The sequence below is a fragment of the Zootermopsis nevadensis genome, unplaced genomic scaffold (assembly GCF_977971745.1).
Source record: "Zootermopsis nevadensis isolate Lab colony 2312 unplaced genomic scaffold, Znev_1.0 Znev_ptg000011l, whole genome shotgun sequence".
NCBI classification, from domain to species: Eukaryota; Metazoa; Arthropoda; class Insecta; order Blattodea; family Termopsidae; genus Zootermopsis; species Zootermopsis nevadensis.
The window spans coordinates 995,804-1,022,295 of NW_028259143.1; the positions used below are offsets into that span (position 1 = coordinate 995,804).

The following is a 26,492-nucleotide window of genomic DNA, read 5'->3' on the forward strand; positions in this document are numbered from 1 at the left end:
GTTCGATAATGCTGATCAGAATGTTGTCCTTGGTTGTTAGTTATCTGTGACTGTTTCCGGTTACTTCATTAGCATATGTTGGAAGAGAGATAAATCAGCAAGAGGAAGGCAAGTTACACTAATTGGGACTTATAATGGTAAGAAATTAAGTAGGAACGCATTTCGGTTATGAATTTATACTATATTCGTTTGTCGTTCTCCGTTTAAGTCTCGGAAGTGGTTGTTTTTGGGAATTGAGTTTTGATGCCAAGCATGTGTGGTAATGCGACCTATCAGGAGCATGTCGTTGAAGCCGAAATTGGATTTATCCACGTATTGCATTGTGGAAACCATTTCAGGTAAAAGGTTTGCACGTTGATGGGAATAAGTCTCAAAGTGTGGATTCTGCTATTCAATTACATGACTGCAATTGGTGTAGCCGTGCCTGTGCAGTGTGAAGTCAGGAGGAAGACAATTTTTCAGCCAACTTCCCTATTAGAATCTAATGGAACCTTTGTATTTCCCATCGACACAGACCACATGCTGATGTGTCCATTCAATTCCAGTTTCTCGTTTCCATGGATCTTCCAAATGGGATGTTTACAGTGGAGATGTAATATTTTTTGTTTGTGGCTGCAGTAACTTTACATTCATTTGTAATACTTCTGATTTCTAAATATGTCAGTTTTTCTCCATTCTCAGATCCAGTAGGCCATAAATAAAAAAAAACATGTTTCTTTCTGTGACACAGACATACATCCCATCAAAATGGGCTGTTTTGTACTTGTTCAATGGTAAAAAATGCAATTCATTTGTGTTGTAAGTTGCTGATATACATTGAGACTTAAATATTCTTGCAAATCCGGTGTTTACGAAATTATTTAATTGGGATATAAAATAAGCAGACAAACAAACTATTAACGCTATAAAAAAGACACTACACGGTATGCAAAGTTTTAAGATTATTTAATTGTGATTTTTCATGTACTTTTCTGAATAATTTCTGTGTATTCAGTACTACTCCATGACTCCAAAGGCCTGGAAGCTTGAATAATCTGTAATTAGAGCATGTTCAATTTACAGAAGCCACTTATGCTTCATGGACATGAGCGTCCCATTACACAAATTAAATATAACAGAGAAGGAGATCTTTTATTTTCATCAGCAAAGGATCTTAATCCAAATGTATGGTATTCGTTAAATGGAGAACGCCTCGGAACCTTCGATGGTCATCAGGGAGCAGTATGGGCCATCGATGTTAACTGGGACACTACTCGATTTATGTCGGGAGCAGCTGATCAGTGTTTGCGTATCTGGGACTGTGCAACAGGTAAGAATGAAAGGAATATGGTAGTTTATTGCATAAGGATACTGGCTTTGGATTGAATGTCGTTAAGAGTGTAATGCTTGAAGTGGGAATGTTTTTATGAAGTGTTTCGTGTCTTTTTTTTTTTAAGGAAGTCAGATTGGGAAAATTGAGAACAGCTCATCTGTTAGATCCTGCAACTTCAGCTATAGTGCTAACATGGCTGCGTATTCAACAGATGCACATCTGGGTCAGCTGTGTGAGATACTGATAATTGATGTCCGGAATGCCGATGAATCTATAGGTAGCTTCATTCTGCTTTTACTAATGACATTTTCCTTTTGTCATGGTATTTCATTTTGGGAATTGTAAATATGTAGCATAAGTTTTACAGACATTTTTATTCGTAGAATTCTTTTGTCCCTAAAGAAAGGTTACTGAACCCCGAAACCAACACTCCGAGTCATTCTGGTGTCAGATGTCGCGACTACAACCTTAATGTTCATTACAAATACACGTTTCGTTGGAAACTATTGCAGATGTATTTAAAATAAAATGACTTATCATTACAATAATTTGAGCTTCTGAAATTAGCGCAGTTGCCGGATTTTTAAGCACGGCAAAAATAAACATTTCTCTTTATAGACAGGCGAGCGTAATTCTGAGCGTGTCTGACGGATTTGTGTTTTATATTGAGGACAGGAAATTTCAATATCCAGAATGTTTTTGGTCCATTAATGATTAAAAGAAGGTATGTCTTTTGTGTTAATATTTTGCTAATTAATTTGTTTTTAATTGAATGCAGTTATACTCTACTTTGTTAGCCACACAGCGCCATTGCCAAAAATGATTAAAATTTATAGCAGTTGAGGAGCTTCGGCTTCTGTGATGTTTGCTAGATAGTATCTGATCTGGCATTCTGTTGTGTGCTTTTCACGTATCGTATTCACACGCATTTACCTCAGTAGAATGTCCGTCTCTTGAAATGCCTACTCGCTATTCTGGTATTTCACTCTTGAACACCAGAATTGCGTGTTCAACTGGTTCCGTTAATTTTGCCTTAAATTAAGCTGGGTTTGATTTGAATTTTTTTTTCAATGGTTTCTAAGGCCCAAACTATTCAGCACAGAAAAGTTGAAACGTTCTAATTTGAAAGATATTTGTGATTTTAGTCTCCAGCTCTAGTTGAATTCATATATAAAATCTGTAATTATTTTAGTTGCGGTTGAATAAGGATTTTGCTATCTTCCTGATATTGGATGTATCACATTTTATTGTGAGATTTTAAAATTTTCTCTTTTGTTTGGTGAGAGTTTCTTATCATCAGAGCCGTCTGTGAATGTCATTAAGCCCTGCTGATTTGTATAATCCAAATATTGTCACAGAGAGAGACGAATAACATGACAACGTCTTATTCAGGGAAAGCGCATCCAATTCTTCGCATACCCATTCCCAACACTGGGCCGAAGGTGACCTCGATGTTATGGGGACCGCTGGATAAGTCCGTTATTACAGGCCATGAAAACGGAGAACTCACTCAGTGGGACTTACGTGTAAGTGTGAAAATTCTTGGATTTTATTTTAACTTCAGTATGATACAGCTTCTGTAAACATTTTTTTTGTTTGGCATTCCAGCAGTCTGACGCAGAACACCGGTACGATATTTAAATTCTGCCGAAGACCCTTAGTATTTGTGCGACTCCGACTTCGGTTTTAATTTCTTGCAACGTATTTTTCGTAGTGTACAGGCATCGTTTCCCGTTATATCTTTGTTTTAAAACCTCTGTCAAACGACAAATTGTGCGGGTAGACGACGTTTTTGTTGTTTGTTGCCCTATAGTTCCGACTAGCAAGAAGCGAGGAATATTTTTTTTATTCTGACTTATGCAAAGTGTAATCTCATTTATATGATACCAACTTATCAGATTTTAATTACCTCCACATAATAATTCCCTTAATTTACTTCCAGACATTTGCATTCTGATTTTAATCGTGTTTAAGTCTGCGTATTTGTGTACATACAAGATATTTCTTTCCCCAGATGGGTAAGACTATGAATAGCACTAACGATCATAGCGGATCAATAAATGATATGCAGATGAGTAAACATGGTATAATGTTCATCACAGCATCAAAAGACTACACAGCAAGACTGTTTGATACAGACACACTGAGCTGTCTCAAGACGTACAAGACAGAACGACCCGTGAACAGTGCCGCAATCTCGCCCATCTACGATCACGTGAGTCCGCTTCTGCTAGTTAAGTCTCTCATACTTTATTGTTCGCGAGACTCCGTCCTTGTCAGCACTAACAGAACCACAGTTTCGAATCTGGAGATGTAAGGTAGAAACAGCGGTTTTCTGAGCGTAAGTATCGAATGTAATGGCGTGACGGATTCTCGTGGTGATCGGCCGGTCTTCGACTGAAGGTAGGTTACTTGAGGACGGTCAGATTTGGTGTTACTTTAATTAAAATTTATGTAATGTGTATATTTTTGCCGTAATGAAAGTTAATTCTTATAGGTTGTGGTCGGTGGCGGCCAAGATGCGATGGATGTCACGACGACGTCGACGCGCATCGGAAAATTTGACTCACGATTCTTTCACCTAGTGTTCGAGGAAGAATTTGGTCGCGTAAAAGGCCACTTTGGACCGATCAACAGTGTCGCGTTCCATCCAGATGGAAAGAGCTACAGTAGCGGGGGCGAAGATGGTTACATCCGTATACATAATTTTGATTCGGCTTACTTCGAATTTAATTTTGATTGTCAGTGAAGTTGTGACTGGAGGAATAATTGACGGTTCTTCCAACAGAATTTCCCTTTCCTGCACTTCGAAAAGTATGCAGCATTTCGTATTGGAATTGATGAAATTCCGGTATGAACGTCTAATATACAAGCAGTTGTCCAAACAGTATGTAAAAATAAAAGTACTCAAAAGCAAATTTGGCTTCAGAAACCTTTCTTTGACTCATTGATGTCCATGCGATCAGTGCATTTTGAATGAATGTGTACGGTATGAAGAATAAATTGTACAAAATCTAGCTTCTTCATTTTCTGTGAAAGTCGTATGATTAGTTCACCATCGTTTCAGAGGTCCTTGCTGCATCTATCATCAGGGTGATGAAGACCTCTGTAATGTCGGTAAACTTCTACCAGATTTCACGGCACTACAACCCAGAAGACGGGCCATCTAAGTAGCCTTACACTTTGTACTGCAGTTGTTGTAACAGTTCTGCGTAATATATAAAAATAAAATAATCCCAAATTTTTTACATAATTTTTTTTTTGAACTTTTATGCTCTCAACCAGGATGACCTTCAGCCAAGTGAGTTTTCTTCATGATTACATGTGGAATTTTGATAATGTTTTCATTTAATAATGTAAGTCTCAACTCCGCAAAGCAAATTACATAATTTTGTAAATGTTGTGCCTATTAAGGGCAGGAGGAGATATAAAGATCAAACAGGTTCATCTTGCAGGAAGTTGTGCAACAGCTTATGACCAGCAATTCCCATATTGACTCATTTCAACACAAGACAACACCCAGACTGTACACCAAGCACCCCACCTTTTTCCCCCCCTTATTTTGGCTCACTCATTCACAGATAAGCTTTGTTTACAAACAGTATGCTTGAAATGTAAGGGGATATAAAAATGAACATCGACTGCTGGTTATCTGCAGTCTGGAGGAAGAAGATATAAGGATGGATTAGGTGGCAAACAACATACATTCTGGTCGTGATAACATTTTTAGGTGTGTCTACAGTTAAAAGTTGCAAATATATGTCTACTAGCATTGCCATGTCTTTGACAGATTTACATGGTATGTTACATTAAAGAGTTTTACTGCAATTAATGAACACTTCTCATCTTCAGACATAATGGGGCAACAATAATGCTCTGTATGTTAAGATCTGCATGCATTCTTCTTTGAAGAAGTGACAGCCAGGAGCCACAACCAGTGAAGGAACCAGATGGGTGAAGGCCCATCCAACTGTGGAAGCTCATGGAGAAATCTACATGAAGAGATACTATTGAACCAGAACTTTGTCGAAACAAATGTCCTTGATCGTAAGGACTCTGATGTAATTAGCATCATTTACAAAAGTGAAATTGTTATATATGTTAGAATTATTAATGCTGTGTGTACATTTTTTGCTTTGAATTTGTGGCCTGAAGTTTATTTACCCCACCAAATTTAAATGCTTCTGACATCTAAACTGTGTCCATGAATGTCTAGAATGAAACTAAGTGCCTGACCAAGTTGTATTTGATTCTGCCCTGGCTGTTGGACCAGTGTTTCAGCTGAGGTCGTTTGTGATCTTTCTCAGTATGAGATAAATCCAGGTTAATAATTTGAAATGTACCATTGACACGTCAACTGTCGATAGCATTAGCAGTTCAGCTGATACGATGACTCAAAATGTTACTTCGTCGATATTCGAAATAAAGTTTTAAAAGGAATAGGACATGTTGGGAGGCACGTATGAATCTCGTGCGCCGCGTTTTTTTTCGACCTTTACAATTTATTATTATACAACGGAGCCAAAGCAATAAAATTGTAATTTGCAAATGCTCTTAACCTCAAAGAAGAAATAGAAAATTGTTGCTATTTTGGTTCCTTCAGTTTGTTTTGTTGTGTTGTGATACTTTGACTCACGTCGTACCTCATCGTAGCAGACGATACTTTCAGTTCTCCCCAGCAGAGCAGACGACAGTTGCGCAGTGCAAAGCAGGGGATGTAGGAAAATGGTGCTGTTGTCAATATGCTGGACAGCTGCTGTCTGCGTATTGAGGTTTGGTATAAATGTTCAATATGAATGAGTAATATGCGTGTGCAGATATTTTAGCATAATTTAGTTTCAAAGTTCTCATATGTGATAACCGGCATGAACTCTCCCAAGCTCAGTGACAAAGTTCCACGAGCTCAGGGTAAAAGAACAAAACAACAGCTACAGCAAAACCAACAAATCGAACACAGCGAAGAAGAAGTGGAATTGTCGCCGGTGAGTTCTGAATATGTCAATTAAATAAATGTAGTTCGTAAAATGGTGTATATATGTCATAGCTAGTCATATACGGAGGTTATGGTTCGTTTCTCAACCGATCCTTGTTAAAAATTATCCTCGCATCCTTGTAGAAATAACATTGTTGTAGAGTGAGATGAATTTTTCATGGTTGTTATTTTGATATCGGATTGCATGTTGGATAAACTAACTTCTTGTGTCGTTCATTACTGTAATTTCTCCGTATCGAGGTTAGGTTACGAAATACATAACAGTCCTCTGTTATTGCAAAATAGATTTATTGTGTTGATCACTGTGATGCAAAGGTTTACTTCTTGAATTATGTAACTGGGCAATTGGAAACGGATTGGGCTATTTATTACCTGTGCTGGCGAGACACCACGCACTGGAGTGGACTTGCCTCCCACTTCAGTCCAGTTTCGTCTGTATTCAATTAATTAGGATCACCAGATTTGAACGTAACGCCCAGACACACACGGGCAGAAAGAAAATAATATTTTCATCTTGGTTGTTTTACGAATATAAATATTCTGTCGAGAGAAAGAAATGGCTGCGGTTTGCTTTAAAAATAAAACGTTTGATTAAAAAGCCAAGAAAAATATTGCAGAATTTGGGCTTGCATATATCTCATGTGAGTGGTATACAAAATCTAACATAATCGTAAGGAACTGAATAATGTTCTTGATTACGCATATAAAATGTGATGAATATTTCCATTGTTATCGAAATAGAAACACTACACAACTTCCTATGAAATACAAATTCGTATCAGAAACGACAATTTTACTGGGAAATTGGGATAATCCACAAATTATTTAGGATTACCTGAAAAATCCCTTGGTTTTTGTCAATTGTTCTTTCTTGCGTGTATGGGAATTTGGAAACAGCTTTACAAAATGGTATCCTCGGTCACTTTTCACAGAATTAGGGGTTCGATTTACAGTAACTATAAACTATTGTTGTGTGTAAACCTCCCATAGGCTGTCACTAAATTCGGGTTTTATGTATCATTGCAGACACTAATCCATTTCTAATTGATCTGATTTTCATGTGACTTCGCATAGAACAGTTTTGAAATTCGTATTCCGTGCGAGCAACTGTTTTCACGAGTGTTCATATTTGTATCTCCATTATGCATAAGAACTCTCTGCGTTGCCCCTTTCAAGAGCAAGATGAGCCCAGTTCACATTCTTACCTATTTATTTTAGGTAAAATTTAGTAGACTAGTTATTTTAATGTTGTGAATGTACAAAGATTCGCTCTTGAGAAGTTAGTAGTTGCTCAGCTGGTCAAGAAACTGCTCGCCCTTTGTTGAATCTAGAGGTTCATTGACGTGTCCTCCAAAGTTTGACACTTGACCTTTCGTGAGCGGAAATATCTTGAATTATATAAATGATCTTTTATGACAGTGCGAAATGGTACGCAATACGAGAACCTTTTTTTTTTCTTTTACAGAGAAATCATTTAAATACGTTCAAATTGTTGGAAATAATCTGAGTACTGATACTTTTTTAATATAAAAGGAAGAAGCACTGTAATATAACATTACAAATTCTTCATCGATTATTTCCAATTCGCCGTAGACCTGCATTTGATACAGCGTAATTAAATGAGCAAAAATAATGACAGTAGCTGGAACCCTCGATGTGTCGTGAACATTGTTGAGATCTGTTTCAAAGTAAAAGAACGATTTGTTAAACTTTGAACAGGAAACGTTGTCTTAGGCCACACGGAAGATTTTGTGTTTCGTCTTTGCAGTGCGTGGTGTACTGTATGCATTTACATAAATTCTTTTCCTCAAGTTGAATTTCCAGTTTCTTATATTACCAGCTGAAAGTGAACTTATTTCATGCAGCATACATTTCGAATGCATTCATGTGACCGCTACGTAAATCCTCCTTGAATCTGAAGCTCGCGTAAAAATATTTAAGAATTCAGTCCGTACCGCGAAGAAAACACAACTCTTCACCATTACAAAGATCAACTGGTTAACGCTGTTTAAGGAAATAATCGATGTTTAAAATAAGAATCATACGAAACCAATGTATACAAAATACAACAGAGTATAGTCTGGTAGTAATAGACCGACGTTTTAGAGGTGCTTAATACCCTGATGATCCACCAAGCACCTCTGAAACGTCGTTCAGTATCTAGCAGACTACACGGTCGTCTTCATACTCTCCGTGAGAACCTGGAATCTCGCCAAGACTTACTAGCTTGTAAGGCAGCTGTGGACCGCAGAACCCAATGTTAGGAGGACCGATTCATTTTGTGAAGAGAACTCCGGCTAAGTGATTTGATTTACTGACTCCGGTCACCTTCCACCCTTCTGTTAATTAAACCTGTAAAATTAACTGCTCATGGCCATAGGGTATCGTATGAGTTGTAAACTGAAGGACAGCGGCTGATTTTTCTGGTTGGCCTGTGCTATTTTAAACGTTATACAGGGTGTTACAAAAAAAGACTGCAAACGAAGAAACGTGGCATTGCACGAGTCTTTGAAAGTCGTAATATTACGGCACACTCGTGTCTGTCGATATGGCGCCTATTATTTAAATTCGCATAGTATAAGAGCGGTTTGCTCCGTCAGCGAAATGCGACTTTTTTGAACACCCTGTATTAAAATATTAAATGGACTTGGAATTGTGAGCAAAACATAACAGAAACGGCAGCTTCGTGGATAATAAAACGGTTTATATAACCTTTATGAGGCGACATGTGTCAGCTGTTTATTTTTGGATCTGATAAAAAGGCAATGTAAGCCAGGTTCAAATACGGTCTTTAAGAAACAGCTGTAGAACACGTCTGGTGTGATTCCCCTGTATTTACAGTTGAGAATGTGTTAGGCTAAGGAATTATCTGTGTTTTATTTGGGGGTAAAAGGTAGTTTTAGACGCTGCGTAAGATGGTTACTAGCTTTTAATATGTGCGTAACCATAGCAACACTCGATTCTTAAATTTATATTACGTCATTGCCTTCCCTAGAAACGTCTCTGCAAAACATGTCGAAATCCTCGAATTCCTGCCACCACGTTGCTCTGAATAACTTCGTTGTCACGAAACGGGAAACTTTGCGTCTGGTATAGGGGAAAAAATTCTTAATGGGCGATGTCTTTGATATCGTAAGACATATCAGAGTGGATTTGACCTTAGAAGTTGGGATCACCCAACGCTGTTAATGACGGATGTAAGATTTCCTTTTTCTTGCTTTTTGCAAACGAGACACTGCCATTAGAACTCTTGCTGCAACCTTAAACTGAATCCTGACTGTGCTGTTTAACACTGAACTGCTGAATGTGATCATTTCGAAATTACGCTCCGAGACAGTCTTTTGTCAGTTTCATCATTATTACGACGACTTCTCACATTATATAATCATATATTTAAAAAAAAGCAACAATGAAACAATGGACGTGCCCTGACGTATTGAATTTTGATTGTCTTGCGTCATATGTATGTTTTGTTACAACAATGTGGACAGAGAACCGTAGTATCTGACCTTGTTTCTGTTTCGTAAAATCTACTTTTGCTATCGCGGGTACAAAGCAGCGTTGCATTGTCGCTTTCAGGGTTGACACTTCTTATCGGCAGGTTTTGAAGGTTCATACTCATTCGACTGTCCGCTGGTCGACTTCACTTGTGTAACCGTGCAGCGATTGTTTCAAATTCTTGTCTGCCGTGGCTACTTTTTTGATCGAAGTACAGATTTGAAGAGAATAATGAAACATGAAAATCGCGATTTCTGTAAAGAAAAGAACAAATTGTGTTCGTCGCTTTCGAAACTCGACGTGTTTTCCCAGTGTTCGTCGTCCACGTAAAACACGTGTGATTTCGCAGACATTACTTTCCCCGTGAATGTCAAACACGGAGAATTTAATATGACTTTATTTACGTCCTCGTTCGTCACTGTCGGCCTGTCAAGCGAGCCGATGGACTTTGCCATCAGAACATGTATATATATATAATCACATATTGCGCTTGTTAGGAGTGGATCGTCCGTCAGTTCATTCGTGCAAGTGTGAACTCAGCGCACTGTTGTAAGGTTAGGTTAGTGCAGTGGTGTTCAAACTCTGTTATTCAGGTTAAGTGGACTGGCCTCCCTCAACATTGAAATTCGAATTAGCAGCTCGAGTGAAAGCCCTCTTTAAAGGGTCTACAGCGGTGGGAGGCGTATTTACCACATCTTCTCGCTATTTGTGTACAGCGCATATTTTCTCAACTCGTAAAACTTTTACTGCTACGATTTTATTTTGGAAGTCGACTTAAAATTTGTTGTTCGGAACCTGAGATACTATCGGCCCCTACCCTGAGCTAGATGAAGCAAATCTTTACCCTCAGACATTGTTTTCGTAAGATATGTTTCCATCTACTACTAGGTCTTCCGGGTGATCTCTTTCCTTCAGGTTTTCCAACCAAAATTTTGTACGCATGTCTCATCTCCCGCGTGCCTCTATCCTTGATCTGATCACCCTGGTGAGGAGTACGAACCATGGATATCTCATTCATCTTCTTCTATGTTTCATGTTACGTTCTCGATTTGCGGGTGGTATCCACACGACGTTTGTTCTCAGATGATGATGATCATCACCGCAAGTGTCAGGCGTTTTTTTGTTGAGAATTTGACCTTGAAAAGGCCATTCCGCACGAAATGAGCTAATAACTGTTCCCGAATGTTTATGTAAAGGTTTTGCAAACGCGCAAGAAGACGCTTTGCTTGTCGTAGGGGCAGGAAACAATGCGATAAGTGATGAGTAGTTCTCAGGGCCGACCGCCCAGAACCTTTGTCATTTCTCTTGCGTGTGTCATAACAACAGGCCCCCTCGAATAGTGGGTGTCAAGATATTTAACTAAAAATAATGTTCGCGGTCCTTTTCCTGGTTGGTAGCAACGCAAACTACGTGTTTCTATTAGCCTTTAGTAATTTTATTACCAATGTTTCATTGTTATTTATTTTATTTCTTCCTTTATCTGTCACTTCGGTTTACATGGCGATGGTTGTGGTGCTGATTAGTCTTTCGAAGAGGCGATGTAACGGAAGTGGTCGATTGTTGTCTTCTGCTTTGTAACGCCATGAGTCCCAGCCCAGAAGTTGTCCGCATTGTTAACGAACGCGCCTGAACACGGGTTCGTGTTTTATACCTGCGCTGACCAGCGTCCAGCGACCGTCTAACGCCGTATAAATAACTTTAATACGGCGGTCCCTTAACCAAATTGGGAACTGTAGTGACAAATCAAGTTCGTGCTTTGAATTTTAATAATTTCTGACAGCCCTACGACTGCGTTATATGGCCAGTGGATTATTCTGTAGCCACAGTTGGCGTGAATCATCGTCGTGACTTGTTTTTCAAATCAAGTCAAGGGGAAGTCACTAGTGACGCTGATCCTCGAAGGGTTTGGGGGGGGGGGGGTTTAGAAAATTACGTACTGAGAAGCTTTATTTGTACACCTTGCATATTATTAAGAAAGTAAAGGATAGATTCTTCGTTCGGTAGATTTAGGGCGTGATGTTTTCGAGAACACGCTGAATGTTGTTCATCCCATGAAGGTTTTGGGCCAACGACCCTCCATCTATTCCGTGGGCGAGCAAGGTCTCGTTTCTCGTTCGGTTCATAAAATACAGATCGACTTTGGTACCGAATGCGTGGGGATCCTGATTACGTGCTGTAATTAACACTTATTTTGACGTAAATACGTCTATAAGGAAGGGTCATTCGGCAAAAAAGTGTAACAATGATTTATCAACAAATCGACAATAATGGTTACCTAAGGAACATCTATTTACTCGGCATTGTTGTTACCTATAAAACATTTCATTACATTACATGGGGGTGGGGGGTACAAATTATTACTTCGTGACTTGGTTTTGTTTCGTTCTGCCCCTCAGGGACAATTGTTGGGAAACAGAAGGGAAATTTATAGACCGTGAAAACTGATAAACGCGAATCTAGCCGTAGAGTTATCTACAACCGGGAGCTTTAGAAGCGTTAATGCATAGGAACGTAACTGAGCCAGACAAGAGAGTAGTTTCCTAAAGCAGGTGATAACGGCATCAATGCTTACCGAACTGATTGTGTGTCAGTAATACGAATGAAAGCCACTTCAGAAACGCTTGTAGTGGCAACCGATGTTAACTAAAATTGTAATATGTCGACGAATTTTACGAAAAAAAACTCTCCGGTGTCAAATCCGTACAATTCCATGAGTTTTTACGAGCTACAGACATTTCCGGAGGTAACCGAGGTCATTTTTGTAAATTCGCTGCAAATTCCTTCACAATCTTTTCGAAGGAAGTGGCCCTTGTCGCTTCCATGTACTATCCCAGCATTCGCGTCGATCTGATACACGCCATATTCATACAACGTAATTAATTAAATGATAAATCTGGACAAATTGTGATCAGGTTTGTTTCACCGCGAGTCTGTGACAAGTACGTCAGAACCTGCTGTGAATAATTAATTTCCTTTCTTTTTTTTTTTATCCAAGCGTCAGTCAATCCATGTCTCTTCATTGAGCGAGGAGTAACTTTCTAAAACCGGAAATTAGTTTTAAGCATGTAAAATTGCGTCACAAATTGATTTATTTTTTTCCCCCTGAAAGTCGTAACAGAGTGAAATTACATTTGTCCTTGTGTGGTCAACTTGAGGCTCTGACTAGGTAAGCGATAAATACGGGCTAATAACTCTCATAAACTGAGCGCTACACCAATCAGAATTAACGAGGTGCTTCTCGTAAAAAGATTCGACCCAAGTATCAATTGCTACTTTGTTACTGTGCGCAGTGATAATGCGCTGTAGAACAATTGTTCCTTAGAAGGAACGCAGTTAGACTGTCTCCTGTTCACAATTTAAAAGAACGCGTCTGAAAATAACAGTTTCGAAAAACAATTTTAGTAAACGGGGGTTCCTACCTGAAGTCAGAAATTCTTATCACGATGCCGGGGCACTTTATAGCCCTTGAAATAATCTGTCGCCATCAAAAAGTCTCTGAAGACGTGATCATTGTAAAATATAAGAAATACGAACTTGTAGGATCTTAAAAAAATAGCTCACGTACCCCCTCCCCCCAGGGGATATTTTCGAACCCCAAGTTTTAAACCACTATTCTGGCCCGTAAAGGAAAAGTCTCTGGCATCATGTCAGCGTATGGGTGGAACAAATGTAAGGCTCCACGCGTTCTTAACATCACCCGATGGAGATTCCTGCCGGTGGATGTCGTTCAAAGCTCGGTTGTTGCGTGACGGTCGTAAGAATTTGTCTACGGATCGGTACCGACTGTCATTTTGATGTCCGAGCCAGCTGACGGTGCCAGGCTTACAGCTACCGTCGCGTAACTGTTAAGTTCTTGCGATCCCTTGTACGCCATCTCGGCCACGTGAAGGCTGTACAACAACAACCATAACAGTGTGGAATGTGCTGGAAATGTTATTACACGGTGGAAGACACAGGACCGGAACCACCGTCCGATGTCGGGGTTAAAGACAACTTTGCCTTTACGTAATCCACTTGCTCTCGGCAGGGATGCCTGTGGACCCGCATCGGAGGTGTTCATTAGCGCAAATAATGGCTGGAACTCAGACCGAACAAGGCGATTATTTCCCTAATTAGCAACCTAAATGCGGGCTGAGAGCCCAGTTTCTACTTTCAGATCCCAGCTCGGGACATAGGCTGCCCTGGTCCAGACAAATACCAGAGTAACATCTTAAATTAGGCCACGACCGCTTCCTTCTATATCCTTTCTGATTCATAATTTGTTAATAATTCTATCATTCGACGCCGTGTAGTTCTAGCGTCGTTAAATAAACCACGTAAAATGACAGAAAGACTTTGCGTGGTTCATTTGTTCTGATGTTTGCAGGAACCTAACCTCCAAAATGATATGACCAAAATATGAGCTTCAAAAAATGTAACCCTAAGATATCAGGGGGTTTGTTAGTTACTTGTAGATTATTTAACAAACGTCAAAATATGGCTGACGACTATACAGCGAATACTCCGGCCCTTTGAAGCCGAAGCTCGCGTAAATAGTTTAATATAATAATCCAGTCCGTACCGCGAAGAAAACACAACTCTTCACCATTACAAAGATTAACTGGTTAACGCTGTTTAAGGAAATAATCGCTTATCTAAATAAAAACCGAGAATTCAGTCCGTACCGCGAAGAAAACACAACTCTTCACCATTACAAAGATTAACTGCTTAACGCTGTTTAAGGAAATAATTGCTGGATATTTTTAATTTTTCTAAAGTTGTTTTGATAGGGATTTTAACTTTCGAAAATTTATAAATCTTTACCTTTGTGACATTTTGCCCTTCATATGACACTGAGTACCGGAGGTAATTACCTTAAATAATTAAATTAATTATTATGACAGTCTAATCCCATTGACCAATACTCAGTTATCCACTCTGGGCGCCAACCGGGGTTAGAACCCGGGTATCAGGGTGACCTGTGAAACTATATAAGTTGATTTGCGAGGAGAAATGCACAGCGGCCATCTTGAAGCCCAGGACTTATACCCTTATTGACCGAACATTTTACATTTGCAGTGCATAATTTTAATGTTGATGGAGGTAGAGAAGTCATAAGCGTGACTGCGGACTGACGGACGTATCGTCCAAGTGAAACTGCATATAACGATTCCGTTATAACTCATTCTTGAGGTAACACGTCGAAACGGAGCCTTCATATTCCAGCCGTTCTAAAAACTGTGTCGTCTTTCTGATACTGCCACGGTGTCGAAGTGGCGTATTTTCATGTGCGTCCCACATAATATGCATATGTGACGGGAAGCGTGTCCTTTGAACCGTGCGTAAGAAAGTGTATTGTTATGGCGTGTGAATCAGGCTGCCTGGATCTATTCGTTTCACCGTGAAATAAAAATGGGGAAAGCAGATTTCTGTGTACACGTCGACTGCCAGTGACATCCACCGGTGGAATTGTGTCGGAACTCCGTAATTCCATTTCGTGAATTTAGTGTTTAGTGTCCGCTTCGCCATGCTCGTAAGCCAGAGAACACGACGGCTTGTGAGACACTTTCCTTTCTTGTCGTCTCTGACTAATGTGGTAAGTGAAACAAACAGCCATGTCGTTGTCTGTGTTGCAGACAATAGTGACGAGAAGAAACGTGTAAAGGCCCAGTGTTTTTCTGTCGTGCGAGTCGATGAAGCTCATCTAAGTAGCATTCAAAAGTTCGTTTTCTGTCTGAAAGTAAATACAACAATGAGCTAGTTTGTGTTGCATGGAAAAATAATTGCTGGTTATTCTGAAGGTCCCGCGAAATCCACGGCGCTGTCTGTGGCGAAAAATACGATTGTTGAATGTTACAGCCATTGTTAGGTCTGTGTGCATTAAAAGGTTATTGGAGAATTTATACAAAAGTGTTACAAGACTTCGTGTTTATTCTCGTGAAAGTGCAGTAGTCTGTGTACAGACTTTGACACCGAGTCCTCAGCTGAAGGTTTCGTTCCGCAAAAAGGAGATAAATAACTTTCTACTGTCATTAGCTTCCTGTTATCTAATGCTAGGCTGTAAGTGTGTAAATGTTTGAACACTTCTAACCCGTGAGATACTTTCTTCAAATACAAACACGTCAGTCATTATTTTCGCATTGTCCAGTAGCGATGTACTTATCGTCTTTCGTGACGAAACACTCTCTGACAGAAAGGAAAGTCTGAAACGTCGATATTAGCACGTCGTTTGCAGAGGAGACTCCTAGCTTTCGCGTTGAAAGTTTATTAAAATGTGGAAAAGACTGTTTTAGGGTTAAAATTATTTTGTTCAATAATGTATTTTTTTAAAAAGATTTCCTTCACCAATTTATCGCGTGTCTTTAGATTTCTGTGTTAATGAATAATTAAAAATACAAACTGATTTCAGCTATGGCATAAATAGACAAAGTTTGCGTGTTTTGGATTTATTGTGACAAATCCGTCTGGAATGTGGGGATGCGAATGGACTAGAATCCGCTTTCTGTCGTAGCAAAATGCCGCTGGATACAGGAAGTCTGTTGCTGCAAACAAAATTATATAACCAGGCTTCGCTGCGTGGCCTTCATCTAGAAATTCTCTAGGCCAACTGGATCCCAGTTTCCTCGGAATAAGACATTCTCATTCCACTGTGGCTCGGATCCCACGTCAATCTGCAGTCCCCTCCCCCTTTCAGCCGTCCATTATCATCACGCCACTGTCATCTTTGTTGTGAGGCAAAACGGAAATTTCGCTTTTATCAGAAATGTATCCAGACGGTCAGAGACCATCCACCACACCAGGAGGTAGACTGTAAGCCACAACACACGTAAAAAGGATTACAGATACAAATAACACAGCGTAATTCACAGTAATAAAAACATTTATTATGTTAAAGAATGCTTCGAATGCGGATTGAAGCTGAGGTTTGAGGTTCTCACGGCTTTGGTCATGGTCTTGTGGGTTGAAACGACGTGTAGTCTTGTAATTCGTACCTGAGGTTTGCCAGGAACACTTCCCCGTCGTCGTCTTGATTAACAAAGGCAGTAGTTTGTATCTCTTCGAAGTCCATTTAAATGATAATTCAGAACACGTCTTTATAACAGTGATCGGTAGGCTAATGATGTTTTTTTTTTTTGGAAAATAATCGCTGTTTATTGTGAGAATCATACGAAACACGTAAATATATTTTTTTTGTGTACAGTTATTGTACGTTGTAGCCAAAACCATAATTATATTTTTTTAAATTTTTTTAGTAATTTATTCCATAAGTAGATATGGAATTATGTAATAAATAGGGAACAGCTGATGTTGATATGAGGGATCAGCAGAGTCAGGGGGGATTTACGTCAGATAATCAATATCTATATGCTGTGTAGCGGGCGGCAAGCAAGCAAAGGGGCTTGAGGGATGACGCATTCACAACGCGTGTCTGACTTGGCCTCTAGAAACTCCGCTCCACCTAGTGACCACATGACACACAGATCTCTCCACCTTTTTTGTTGTTGTGGTTTCCCACAGACACGTCGGAATATCGCCTCCTTCCAAATTGTTTCCTGTTCACTGTCTATTCATCTTCACATTTCATTAAATAAACACTTCTGTTGGCCTTGGGGTCTTCTTGTGGGCTCTGAATGTAGCCAGGAACATACAAAAACACTTGCAGAATTTTGGTTTAGGGGGGGGGGGGGGAACTTTTGGAAAACGCCTACTTTCCAGACCACGAAGTAGAAGACAGGGTAATGTAAAGCTGGAGGATGGGTGTAATTGGCTGAGGATCGTGCCCATTGCCAGGCTTTGGATGAATCGGTGTTGAAACCTTGTTCTTACAGTCACAAATCCTGGAGCGTGTGAAGCCCGACAGAGTGACAGCGAGTAAACCCGACGAGGACCGTCGACGTCGAACCATCATCGTAGAAAAGAAGAATGGTTCCTTTGGGTTTACATTGCAGGTGAGGCAGACCAGAGCTTTGACAGTCATAAAATACGATGATGATGATATCTGTCATCCAAGGTTATCCAGAACTTTTCTTTTTCCCACATCAGAACCAACGTACAATAGCACAATGTGGCTAAGGTGATTACGTAATTACTGAAATATTCTGCGGTCAGAGCTAAGATAATAGATTTCATGTCTGCGTTATCCTCTTAAAAGAAACTGTTCGTAATAGAAATTTGTACGTAACAAAATGTACACTGCATTAAAGGCTTCAGACAAATAATACACTAGAAATGGGCCCTAATATGTAATTGGTTTATTTTAATGAGAATTTGTCAAGTAAAGATAGAAATTCGTGTTCTTGAAAAGTAAATTTAGTGTTCTGTGATGCAGCACGTATTTCTAGGTCGAAAGAAACGAGCATGAATGGCATAAGGCAATTCTTATAATTTTTTAATATTATCTTCACATTTTTAGACATGGAATTAAACAATAAACAACCACCTATAAAGAAATAAATAAAGAAGTTTTGTATGTTAATGAATTTTAATACTAGAGCAGATAGTTTTGTCTACTCTCCGACTCTTATGGACCATGTCGTGCAGACATTTGTAGAGTGGAGGTTTAGCTCCACATATTCATAACATCAGCACTTGTTGCTATGAGGTTGGGTGGGCACCAGAGTGTGGCAAGGGGAGAAGTCCTGCCCTGCAGGGGAATCTGACCCCTGGTCATCACCCCATAGCCTAGTCATCGTTTTGACTGAGCTGCGTGTTTAGTGAGGCAATTGTTTTTTTTATTTCTTTCAGAGTTATGGTATCCACTACAAAAAAGAACAAGAAATAGAGATGATCACGTATGTTGATTATGTAGATTATGATGGAGCTGCATTCAGAGCTGGTATGCGTGAAGGTAATATATAATTTTATCAGATAACAGTTTATGCGTCTTATGGTTTGTTCCGGCAGTGAAATTTACGTCGTTGTCGTATTTTTTCTCACTTGTGTCTTACCAGATTAAGGCCCCATAGAAATATAAACAGATGTTATTTGTATTGTCTCAATATATTACAACTTTCATACGTTTCGTAATTTTGAAGTTTCGATTCGTCACCCTGATGATTGAGGCGGCAGGCAGGTCTGAAACGTAACGAGGCCACACGTCACGACAAGCCGGAAGAATAATGCACGTGACATTTAACATCTTTGTTTTCAGGTGATGTTATTCTGTCAATTAATGGCCATGACATGGAGAAAGCCGATCACAAGACACTCGTCAACTTCATAAAAAACTGTGATTCTCGAATGCGAATGGTGGTTCTATTTGAGGACTGCGTTAGAAAGGTAATTCTCGTAAAATTAGATTTCTAAACAAAATTTTACAGTTCATTTCTGGTTTCTGGTTACAGTTCACGTATCTTAATAGTTATCCCATTCAATAGTCCGGAGATAGGGACTAGCTCTATCGTTTGGGTCCACCAGATTAGGTTTTAGATTAGATTCCGGTCTCCGGAACGATGTGTTTTATTAACTCCGGGACGATGGTTAATGTCCAGAAAGTAGTTTGCTTCATACAATACTTGTACTATTCCCGATTTTTTGGGGGTCCTAGATCGTCATGAAACAAGTGGCAGTTATGCTACACCGTTTTTAATAATATAGAAACCATTTCCCGTAGGTGGAACTTCATATGCGTTACATTCAGCTGCAGCGTGTTCTCCAAGGTAAGATGGTAGAACTGGAACGTTTGTGCTTACGAGAACGGGAACTACTGCAAGGAAAATGGAAGACTCACAGTCTGCCAGCTCGCAAGAAAGCCACTGCTTCGACGTCTACCGACGCTACGACTCCAACGCAAGTAGAAGGAAACGATTATAATTACTGCCGACCCACTGTGTCCACTGAAGATGTTGCAAGGGTAAGTCGAGTCGAATCAGATTCGAAGTTACGGACACGTATTTATTTATATCGTACTTTTAGCCTTGATACTGAATTATGAATTAATTTACTGCTCTAATAACAAGTGACTGCATTTTGTGTTTTCCTCAGCGTAAGTGATAAAATAGTTATTTTATTCAATTAGTGACATTTCACAAACCACATTCATCAATAGTTATTTTATTCAATTAGTGACATTTCACAAACCACATTCATCAATAGTTATTTTATCCAATTCGTGACATTTCACAAACCACATTCATCAATAGTTATTTTATCCAATTAGTGACATTTCACAAACCACATTCATCAATAGTTATTTTATTCAATTAGTGACATTTCACAAACCACATTCATCAATAGTTATTTTATTCAATTAGTGACATTTCACAAACCACATTCATCAATAGTTATTTTATCCAATTCGTGACATTTCACAAACCACATTCATCAATAGTTATTTTATCCAATTCGTGACATTTCACAAACCACATTCATCAATAGTTATTTTATCCAATTCGTGACATTTCACAAACCACATTCATCAATAGTTATTTTATCCAATTTGTGACATTTCACAAACCACATTCATCAATAGTTATTTTATTCAATTCGTGACATTTCACAAACCACATTCATCAAAATATCGTTCAACAACATAATTTCTCCTGAGATGTAAAAATAATATAATTAATAAGACAGTTCGTGTAATTCCGGAAGTGCTTTACGTGTACGCGGAAGTTGGAATGGTTTTCCAGGTGCAGCACCAACCGCAGACACAACAGCTGTTACTCTCGTACCAATACCTCGATCCGCGGTATCGAGCGTACATGCTGCAGCCCTCGACGAGTAGCAGTGGCGAGTACTTCGTCGGCTGGCCGGCAGGTCACGTGTCACGACAGCAGCACAGTCACAGCGACGCGGTCAGCCATCATCAGTCCGTGGTCGTGAAGAGCTCGTGCGAGGCTCCAACACGACATGGGGCATCCAAGGGTTACCACCAAACCAATGGTGTTGCAGCAGCCGGCCCCGGTCAGTTCTCGTGTGACGGCTGGTATTTTGGCACATGTAGACTACATTTTTATCTCCCTCTCTACATACGTACTCTGAATAACTGGAAATTACTAAATATATCATCAGAAATAAAAAGCTGTCGTCGTCTGTAATTTTCCAGAGTAAATATCCCCTTGGTCATTGTCTTGAAGATAGCGATACAATTTTTTTTCGAAAATGTCTGATAATGAGGATGTCAGAATCACCCATAAATGCTCATAATTTTTTATTTTTATCGTCAAAGTTACATCTGGTTTTGTGTTAATTGCGTGAAAATTTAAACATGCGCTGGATGTATATTTTGTTTTAAATTATTTGTCTCAGGCTCCAATAATAAGTGTTCGAAAGGTTCGGGGAGCGGCGGTCACGGTAAGAATCAGCAGCAGCATCACCAGTCTTCCCAGTCTCACCATCTGTGCAACCCGTGCGTCCAGGCCAGCAACCAAGACAGCTCTAGTCTGGAAGCTTATGACTTGGCCAGTCCGTGCTGCGACCCGCATTGCGTTCCTTCTGCTAGGAGGCGATCACGTCATCACAAGGAACATCGGAATGGCCACAAAAGTACCTCCAAGAATCAGTCAGATTCAAAAGGTAATCCGCTCTATGAGATATTTATTTTTAAAGCCACAAAGAAAAACTAGAATGAGATGACTGAAATCTCTCCATCAAGTCGGATCTGGCGTAAATCTCACGGTTGACGAGCTTAAAATAAATTGTTCTGTGCAGGTTGGAAAGAAAAAGGTACTCGGGCTTCGTCTCAGCCCGCGGTGCACCCGCCCGCCCCCGGCACGGCGTCGCAACCTCCGCAGCAACGCGCTCATCGCTACTTCAACTTTGGCACTGGTCTTGTCAGCCAGTGCAGTTTGCATTCTTGCACGTCAAGCGAGCTGAGTTGCACGGTCCCTGGGGGTGCAGGCGGAGAGAGTAGCGCCGCCTCATACACCACTTCGCTCAGCACCGACACATTATACTGGGACCCACCCTGCGAGGTACTGTTAAACAATCTTAATTTCTTCCATTTTGATTGTTTTTTGACGTAAATACGTCCATATTTTAGGGTCAGTGTCATTCGGCAAAAAGTGGAACGAAAAAGTGTAACAATGGTTTATCAACAAATAAACAACAATGGTTACCTGGGAAACTTCATCTGTTTATCAACAAATCGACAACAATGGTTACCTGGGAAACTTCATCTGTTTATCAACAAATCGACAACAATGGTTACCTAAGGAACATCTATTTACTCGTCATTGTTGTTACCTATAAAACATTACATTAAATTCAGCTACCACAAACCCATCTTAATCGTAACTAATTCAAGTTGAATAATCAATGTCTTAATCAAATTTATCTCAATTGTAAAGCGGACATTTAGAATAAAGCCAATATATAAACTTCCTTTCCGTAAAAACGTATTTACGTCTAATTCTCCGGAACCGTGGTTCCACTGTCAACTTTTTGTGTTACGTGATTATTTTGTGGTCATTCTTCTGTTTGACGAGAAAAATTACGAATATGAATGTCGCGATTACGTAACGCGTACCTTTTTGAAAATTCAACCCAAATTTTTTGTTCCAAGGGAACCGTTGCTGTGCGGAATCATTCCACCAAGTCATCGGGCAAACAAGGAACTTCCAGTTCGTCTTATCACCAGCAACACCAGTACCCTTCAACTTCGCAGCAACAGCAAGCCGCTGGTTTCGCGACTTACAATCCTGCTAAGCCCGCAAAGTCCTGGGACAATCTCACGACCAAAGCGTTCGGAGGCTACGGATTCGGGTACGGGTATCTCGATACTACGTCCGTGAAGACTGGGAGTGGCGGGAAGACTGGTCACAGCCGCACGCACAGCACCAAGGTAATTTCAAATGTCGAGCAGAACTGTAATTTTAAAAACGCAGCTAACGCGAGTGTCGACGCGGATTTGTTGTTAAATTCGGGTAAATTAATATTTTTAGACGTCAGTTTCTCGGCTAGCCGTAGTTTTATTGTGACGCCGCAGACTTTGAAGGTCCTCGACCAACCAGCATTTTAGTCGTAAAGATGGATGTTTTGTAATTTTTTGTTTCAAGATGGCTGATTTTGCTGCCCATCAGTAGGGGGTCTTCTCAACAGCCTACGTAATGTTTTGTCGAGCCAAGAGTTACGTCGTCGTATAATTCGGATGAGCGATGAGACAAATGAAGTTGGTTATTGTAATTCGTAAGTCCAGGTACTGTTTATGGGTTTTGCCTGTATAAAGCTAGCGTAGAGATGTTTTTGTAATTAATTAACATATTCTAAGTAGGGTGGCTGCTAAATCTCTTTTAATCTCTCTTCTAGCAAAATTTCAAGACTGACAGTGCAACCAACTTTTATAGCATGAGTTGTACTTTTCAGGTCTCTTAATCTAATAAATATCCTTTCCTTCACGTAAAGTTAAATGTTACGCAAACAGATAAACAGGTCTTAATCAACATTTCATAAAATTACAATAATTCTGTTGTATTTTTCAGAATTTCAGTAAGTTCTTAACAAATATAATGGCTGACAGGTTGGCACTCCTGCCTATTTGGGTGATCCATTTAAATCTTGGCCCAGGGACCAGCTATCTTTAGTGAGGATCATGGTTTTCCTCAGTCCTTCCTTGCAGGTTCATTCGTTAAAAATATATCTCTTGACGCTGTGTAGTATCAGCTGCTGACGTAACGCAAAACCACAAATAAATTATTTATAAAATTCTTGATTATTAAAATAATGATCCTTATTAGTCAGTTCAAGTAAATCCATTTTAAATAATTTAATTATAATAAAAGAAAATCTGTCAAACTTCTAGGAAAGTTCATTCAAATTTGGTCGTGGAATATTCGTTCAGATATTTAATTTGTTATAATTTTTTTTTAATTACGCACATTTAATATCAGTAATAAACTTGATACAAGGTATAATACTATTAATTACTCATTTACAATTAAATGTGGAGAAAAATATGGTATGACATTTCAGATTCTTTATTGTTTGATGATTTTTTTTTTGTAAAAATCATGCTTTTACGTTACGCACATCTTAATTCTACCTACACTTTTTGCTTCCTAACAGGACGATAAGGATTTAATTTTGAAATGCTTGTTAGGGCTTACAGATCTTCTGCATCGTGCGATGTACGCGTAGATTTCGTTGCTGTCGCTCAAACGATCAGACGGCTCCTTCTAGAGTTGCTTTCTTACTAGTGGCTGCTGCTTACAAAAAAAACTGTATTTAATCTTAATTTGTCTTCAAAATGTCATTTTGTGTTACCTGTAGCTTCTACATCGCTACAGCCTTGTTTCCTGAAAATACATTTCGTGACGTGAAGTCAGTGAGACTTATTTAAATTTTCTTCTTCAATTTTAGATTTTCAAAATTTTGAAATGAAAGTCATTCAGTAAGGGTTATAGATTTTTTGTGTGATGTCGAATCTTTGAAGATATTACAACTTTCAGCGTAGCCATTTTATTTCAGAGAAAGAAAAAAAAAAATGGAAAATGGATTTGGTGTCTTGCGGAATTGGCGTCGCTGAAGTTTTTAAGTGCTTAAAATTTGTTAGACATGTTTGATGTTTATACAAGGGTTACCAGATATGTGAACACCATATTTCTTTGTAAACACCACAGCAGTCAGAAAACAAGGCTCCCGTTGCTTCACTAGAAACAGAGGCCTCCTCGTTGGCCATTGTCCATTTCTCCAAAATCTAGAGAATTTAGTATGAGTTGGTGTCGAGTACATTTTTATGTCGTGAATAAAATGTATTATGTATGGCAAGGAAAAAAAAGTCATAAATTGCTTCATAATTGATAAAATCACACAGAAGGAAATGTTACCATCGAGACTTAGTAATGAGGACCGTGCAGATGAAACGCTGAACCAGTTTATCAGTGCATCGAAACCAGATATAAGTCTGGTTTGAGGGACTTCGAAAACAAAAGAACATACACGGACACATTTCTTGGTATTTTTATGCTTGTAGGCAGGGAGCTCGTCGCAGCAGTGCCGCAGCGGAGACAGACGCCTCCAGGGTATGACTTCCACTGTCGTTAATCTGTATGGCCACGGACAGCATCATCACCGCTACGTGCAGCCAACAAAATCAACAGAGAGCCTTCTGCTGCTTCCAAAATACGCTGTGGATCCCGCACTTTCCGACTCGAGTCTCAGCTGCGACTGTTTAGACATAACGTCGCCCGTAGCAGATGGTTCTGGTCACGCTCCGAGGTTCTTCCCGATGTCCAGTCCCAATGTTTCATCGGCTGTTGATTCTAATCATGGGAACATGTACCATCAGCAACAAAATTTACAAAACAAAGCTAGTCAAACAGACAACAAGAAAAATCCACAGAATGGGGGGGCTGAAGTAACACGTCTGTGACATTAAACAATACATTAGAGTACATATATTAATAAAGCTGCAAAAGTTCTAAAAGGAAGACAGCATAGTAAGTATTCTTAAGTTACGCTAGTCATGTATTTTTTTTTTTTTTTTAAGATATCGATAACGAAGTCGAAGCTGACAATAATATGCGTACTAGTGAAATTGGCTGAGTGAATGTACGAAGATGGTGAATCAGCCTTAACGCATGAATTTAAGATCAAATCAATGGTGTTCAGAGAATATTACCCTGAGTTCGTGGAGACAGGATGCGTCATATAGCGGTTTCTGCTTCACTCAGCCAATAAGAATTTATTTATAAATAGACAAAAATATAGAACCGTGGAATAGTTGATACGAGAGCCATACGTGATCAGCGAGAGTTTAACATTTGGTAGCCCACATGTTTAATTTAACAGGTAAATTAATTTAGTGTATGAGGAAATAATTTACTGACTCTGCAGAAGTTTAATAAAAAATAAACTTATATGGTGTTATTATAAAGGAACGCCAGACTTATTGCATTTGAATCTCCACTGCTCATTTAATATATTGTTTACGCTTTACAAGAAACACTGTATGTAATTTGTATCTCACTCATGAAAGTGAAGATCAGTTTAAAAATTAAAATTAAATCCGTGGCGTAACAGCTCCAGAGAGCCAAAGCCTCACGTTCACACGCCTAAGCAGAGGTGAACGATCATCGAACCAGATACAAGGTGACGTGTGGTCAACATGACGAACCCCCAGCCATTGCTGGTTTCCATGACCGGATTACGCTACTCATTGTAGCTCCCCCAATTTCCTCACGATGCTGGGTTGGCACCGGTCCCATACACCGGTCGAAAACTCATGAGAAAATTTCTTCTCCCTCGAAGCATGATGCCTCAGACCGCGCGGGACGAAAGTCAGTTTAAGTTAAGTAAATAAGCCAAACTTTCAACCAAAGGTTAAATTACATGTAGTACAACTTCTGAATACAGGTTATTATTTTTATTATTATTATTATTATTATTTACTGTACTGAATTCCATAATTGGTCGTAGCACTAATCAGATGTTTTATGAGACAGCATTTACCAAAGATGTCATCCGATTGAGTTTGCAGCTACGCATATCAGTTTGAAATCGGTATCTGTGATCATTTATTACAGAATTTCTGTACCGTACGAAAAAAAAAAAATTCTGATGTATTGTGTATAAAGGAAAACAAGTGATGTAACAGAAGAGTATTTAATATCTGACATGTATAAATACAGAATTAATGTGTTCGTAAAAAAGATTCTAAGTACGTTTGTTATTAATAAAACATGTGACATCACAGAGACTTGATTCTTGAGTTTTAACCTTTACTGCATTGGATATTGGATTTAAACTCAATATTATGAGGCTGCTGGCTGG

General features: G+C 39.3%; 2 protein-coding genes across 4 annotated transcripts; both read left to right on the forward strand.

The window, feature by feature from the left end:
- Positions 1 to 40: 40 nt before the first annotated feature.
- On the forward strand, positions 41 to 4,329 carry eIF3i (eukaryotic translation initiation factor 3 subunit i). Its single transcript, XM_087347011.1, has 6 exons — positions 41 to 137; positions 1,063 to 1,309; positions 1,437 to 1,589; positions 2,705 to 2,838; positions 3,327 to 3,527; positions 3,810 to 4,329. Exons 1-6 carry the CDS (start codon positions 135 to 137, stop codon positions 4,059 to 4,061), a joined length of 990 nt encoding a protein of 329 aa, XP_087203137.1. The 5' UTR covers positions 41 to 134; the 3' UTR covers positions 4,062 to 4,329.
- Positions 4,330 to 5,955: 1,626 nt separating this feature from the next.
- LOC110834700 (short spindle 6) lies at positions 5,956 to 26,412 on the forward strand. 3 transcript variants are annotated; one of them, XR_015534660.1, is made up of 11 exons: positions 5,956 to 6,294; positions 17,612 to 17,731; positions 18,528 to 18,630; positions 18,934 to 19,061; positions 19,396 to 19,635; positions 20,414 to 20,687; positions 21,033 to 21,299; positions 21,435 to 21,697; positions 22,288 to 22,566; positions 22,781 to 22,920; positions 24,694 to 24,833. XR_015534660.1 is itself a non-coding variant. In XM_022074139.2 (10 exons), exons 1-10 carry the CDS (start codon positions 6,178 to 6,180, stop codon positions 25,090 to 25,092), a joined length of 2,190 nt encoding a protein of 729 aa, XP_021929831.1. In that variant the 5' UTR covers positions 5,957 to 6,177; the 3' UTR covers positions 25,093 to 26,412. The 3 variants fall into 3 exon arrangements, 2 of the variants coding, with proteins under 2 accessions (XP_021929831.1, XP_021929832.2); XM_022074139.2 differs by lacking the exon at positions 22,781 to 22,920 and having other exon boundaries at positions 5,957 to 6,294; positions 24,694 to 26,412; XM_022074140.2 differs by lacking the exons at positions 5,956 to 6,294; positions 22,781 to 22,920 and adding an exon at positions 15,360 to 15,378 and having other exon boundaries at positions 24,694 to 26,412.
- Positions 26,413 to 26,492: the final 80 nt, after the last annotated feature.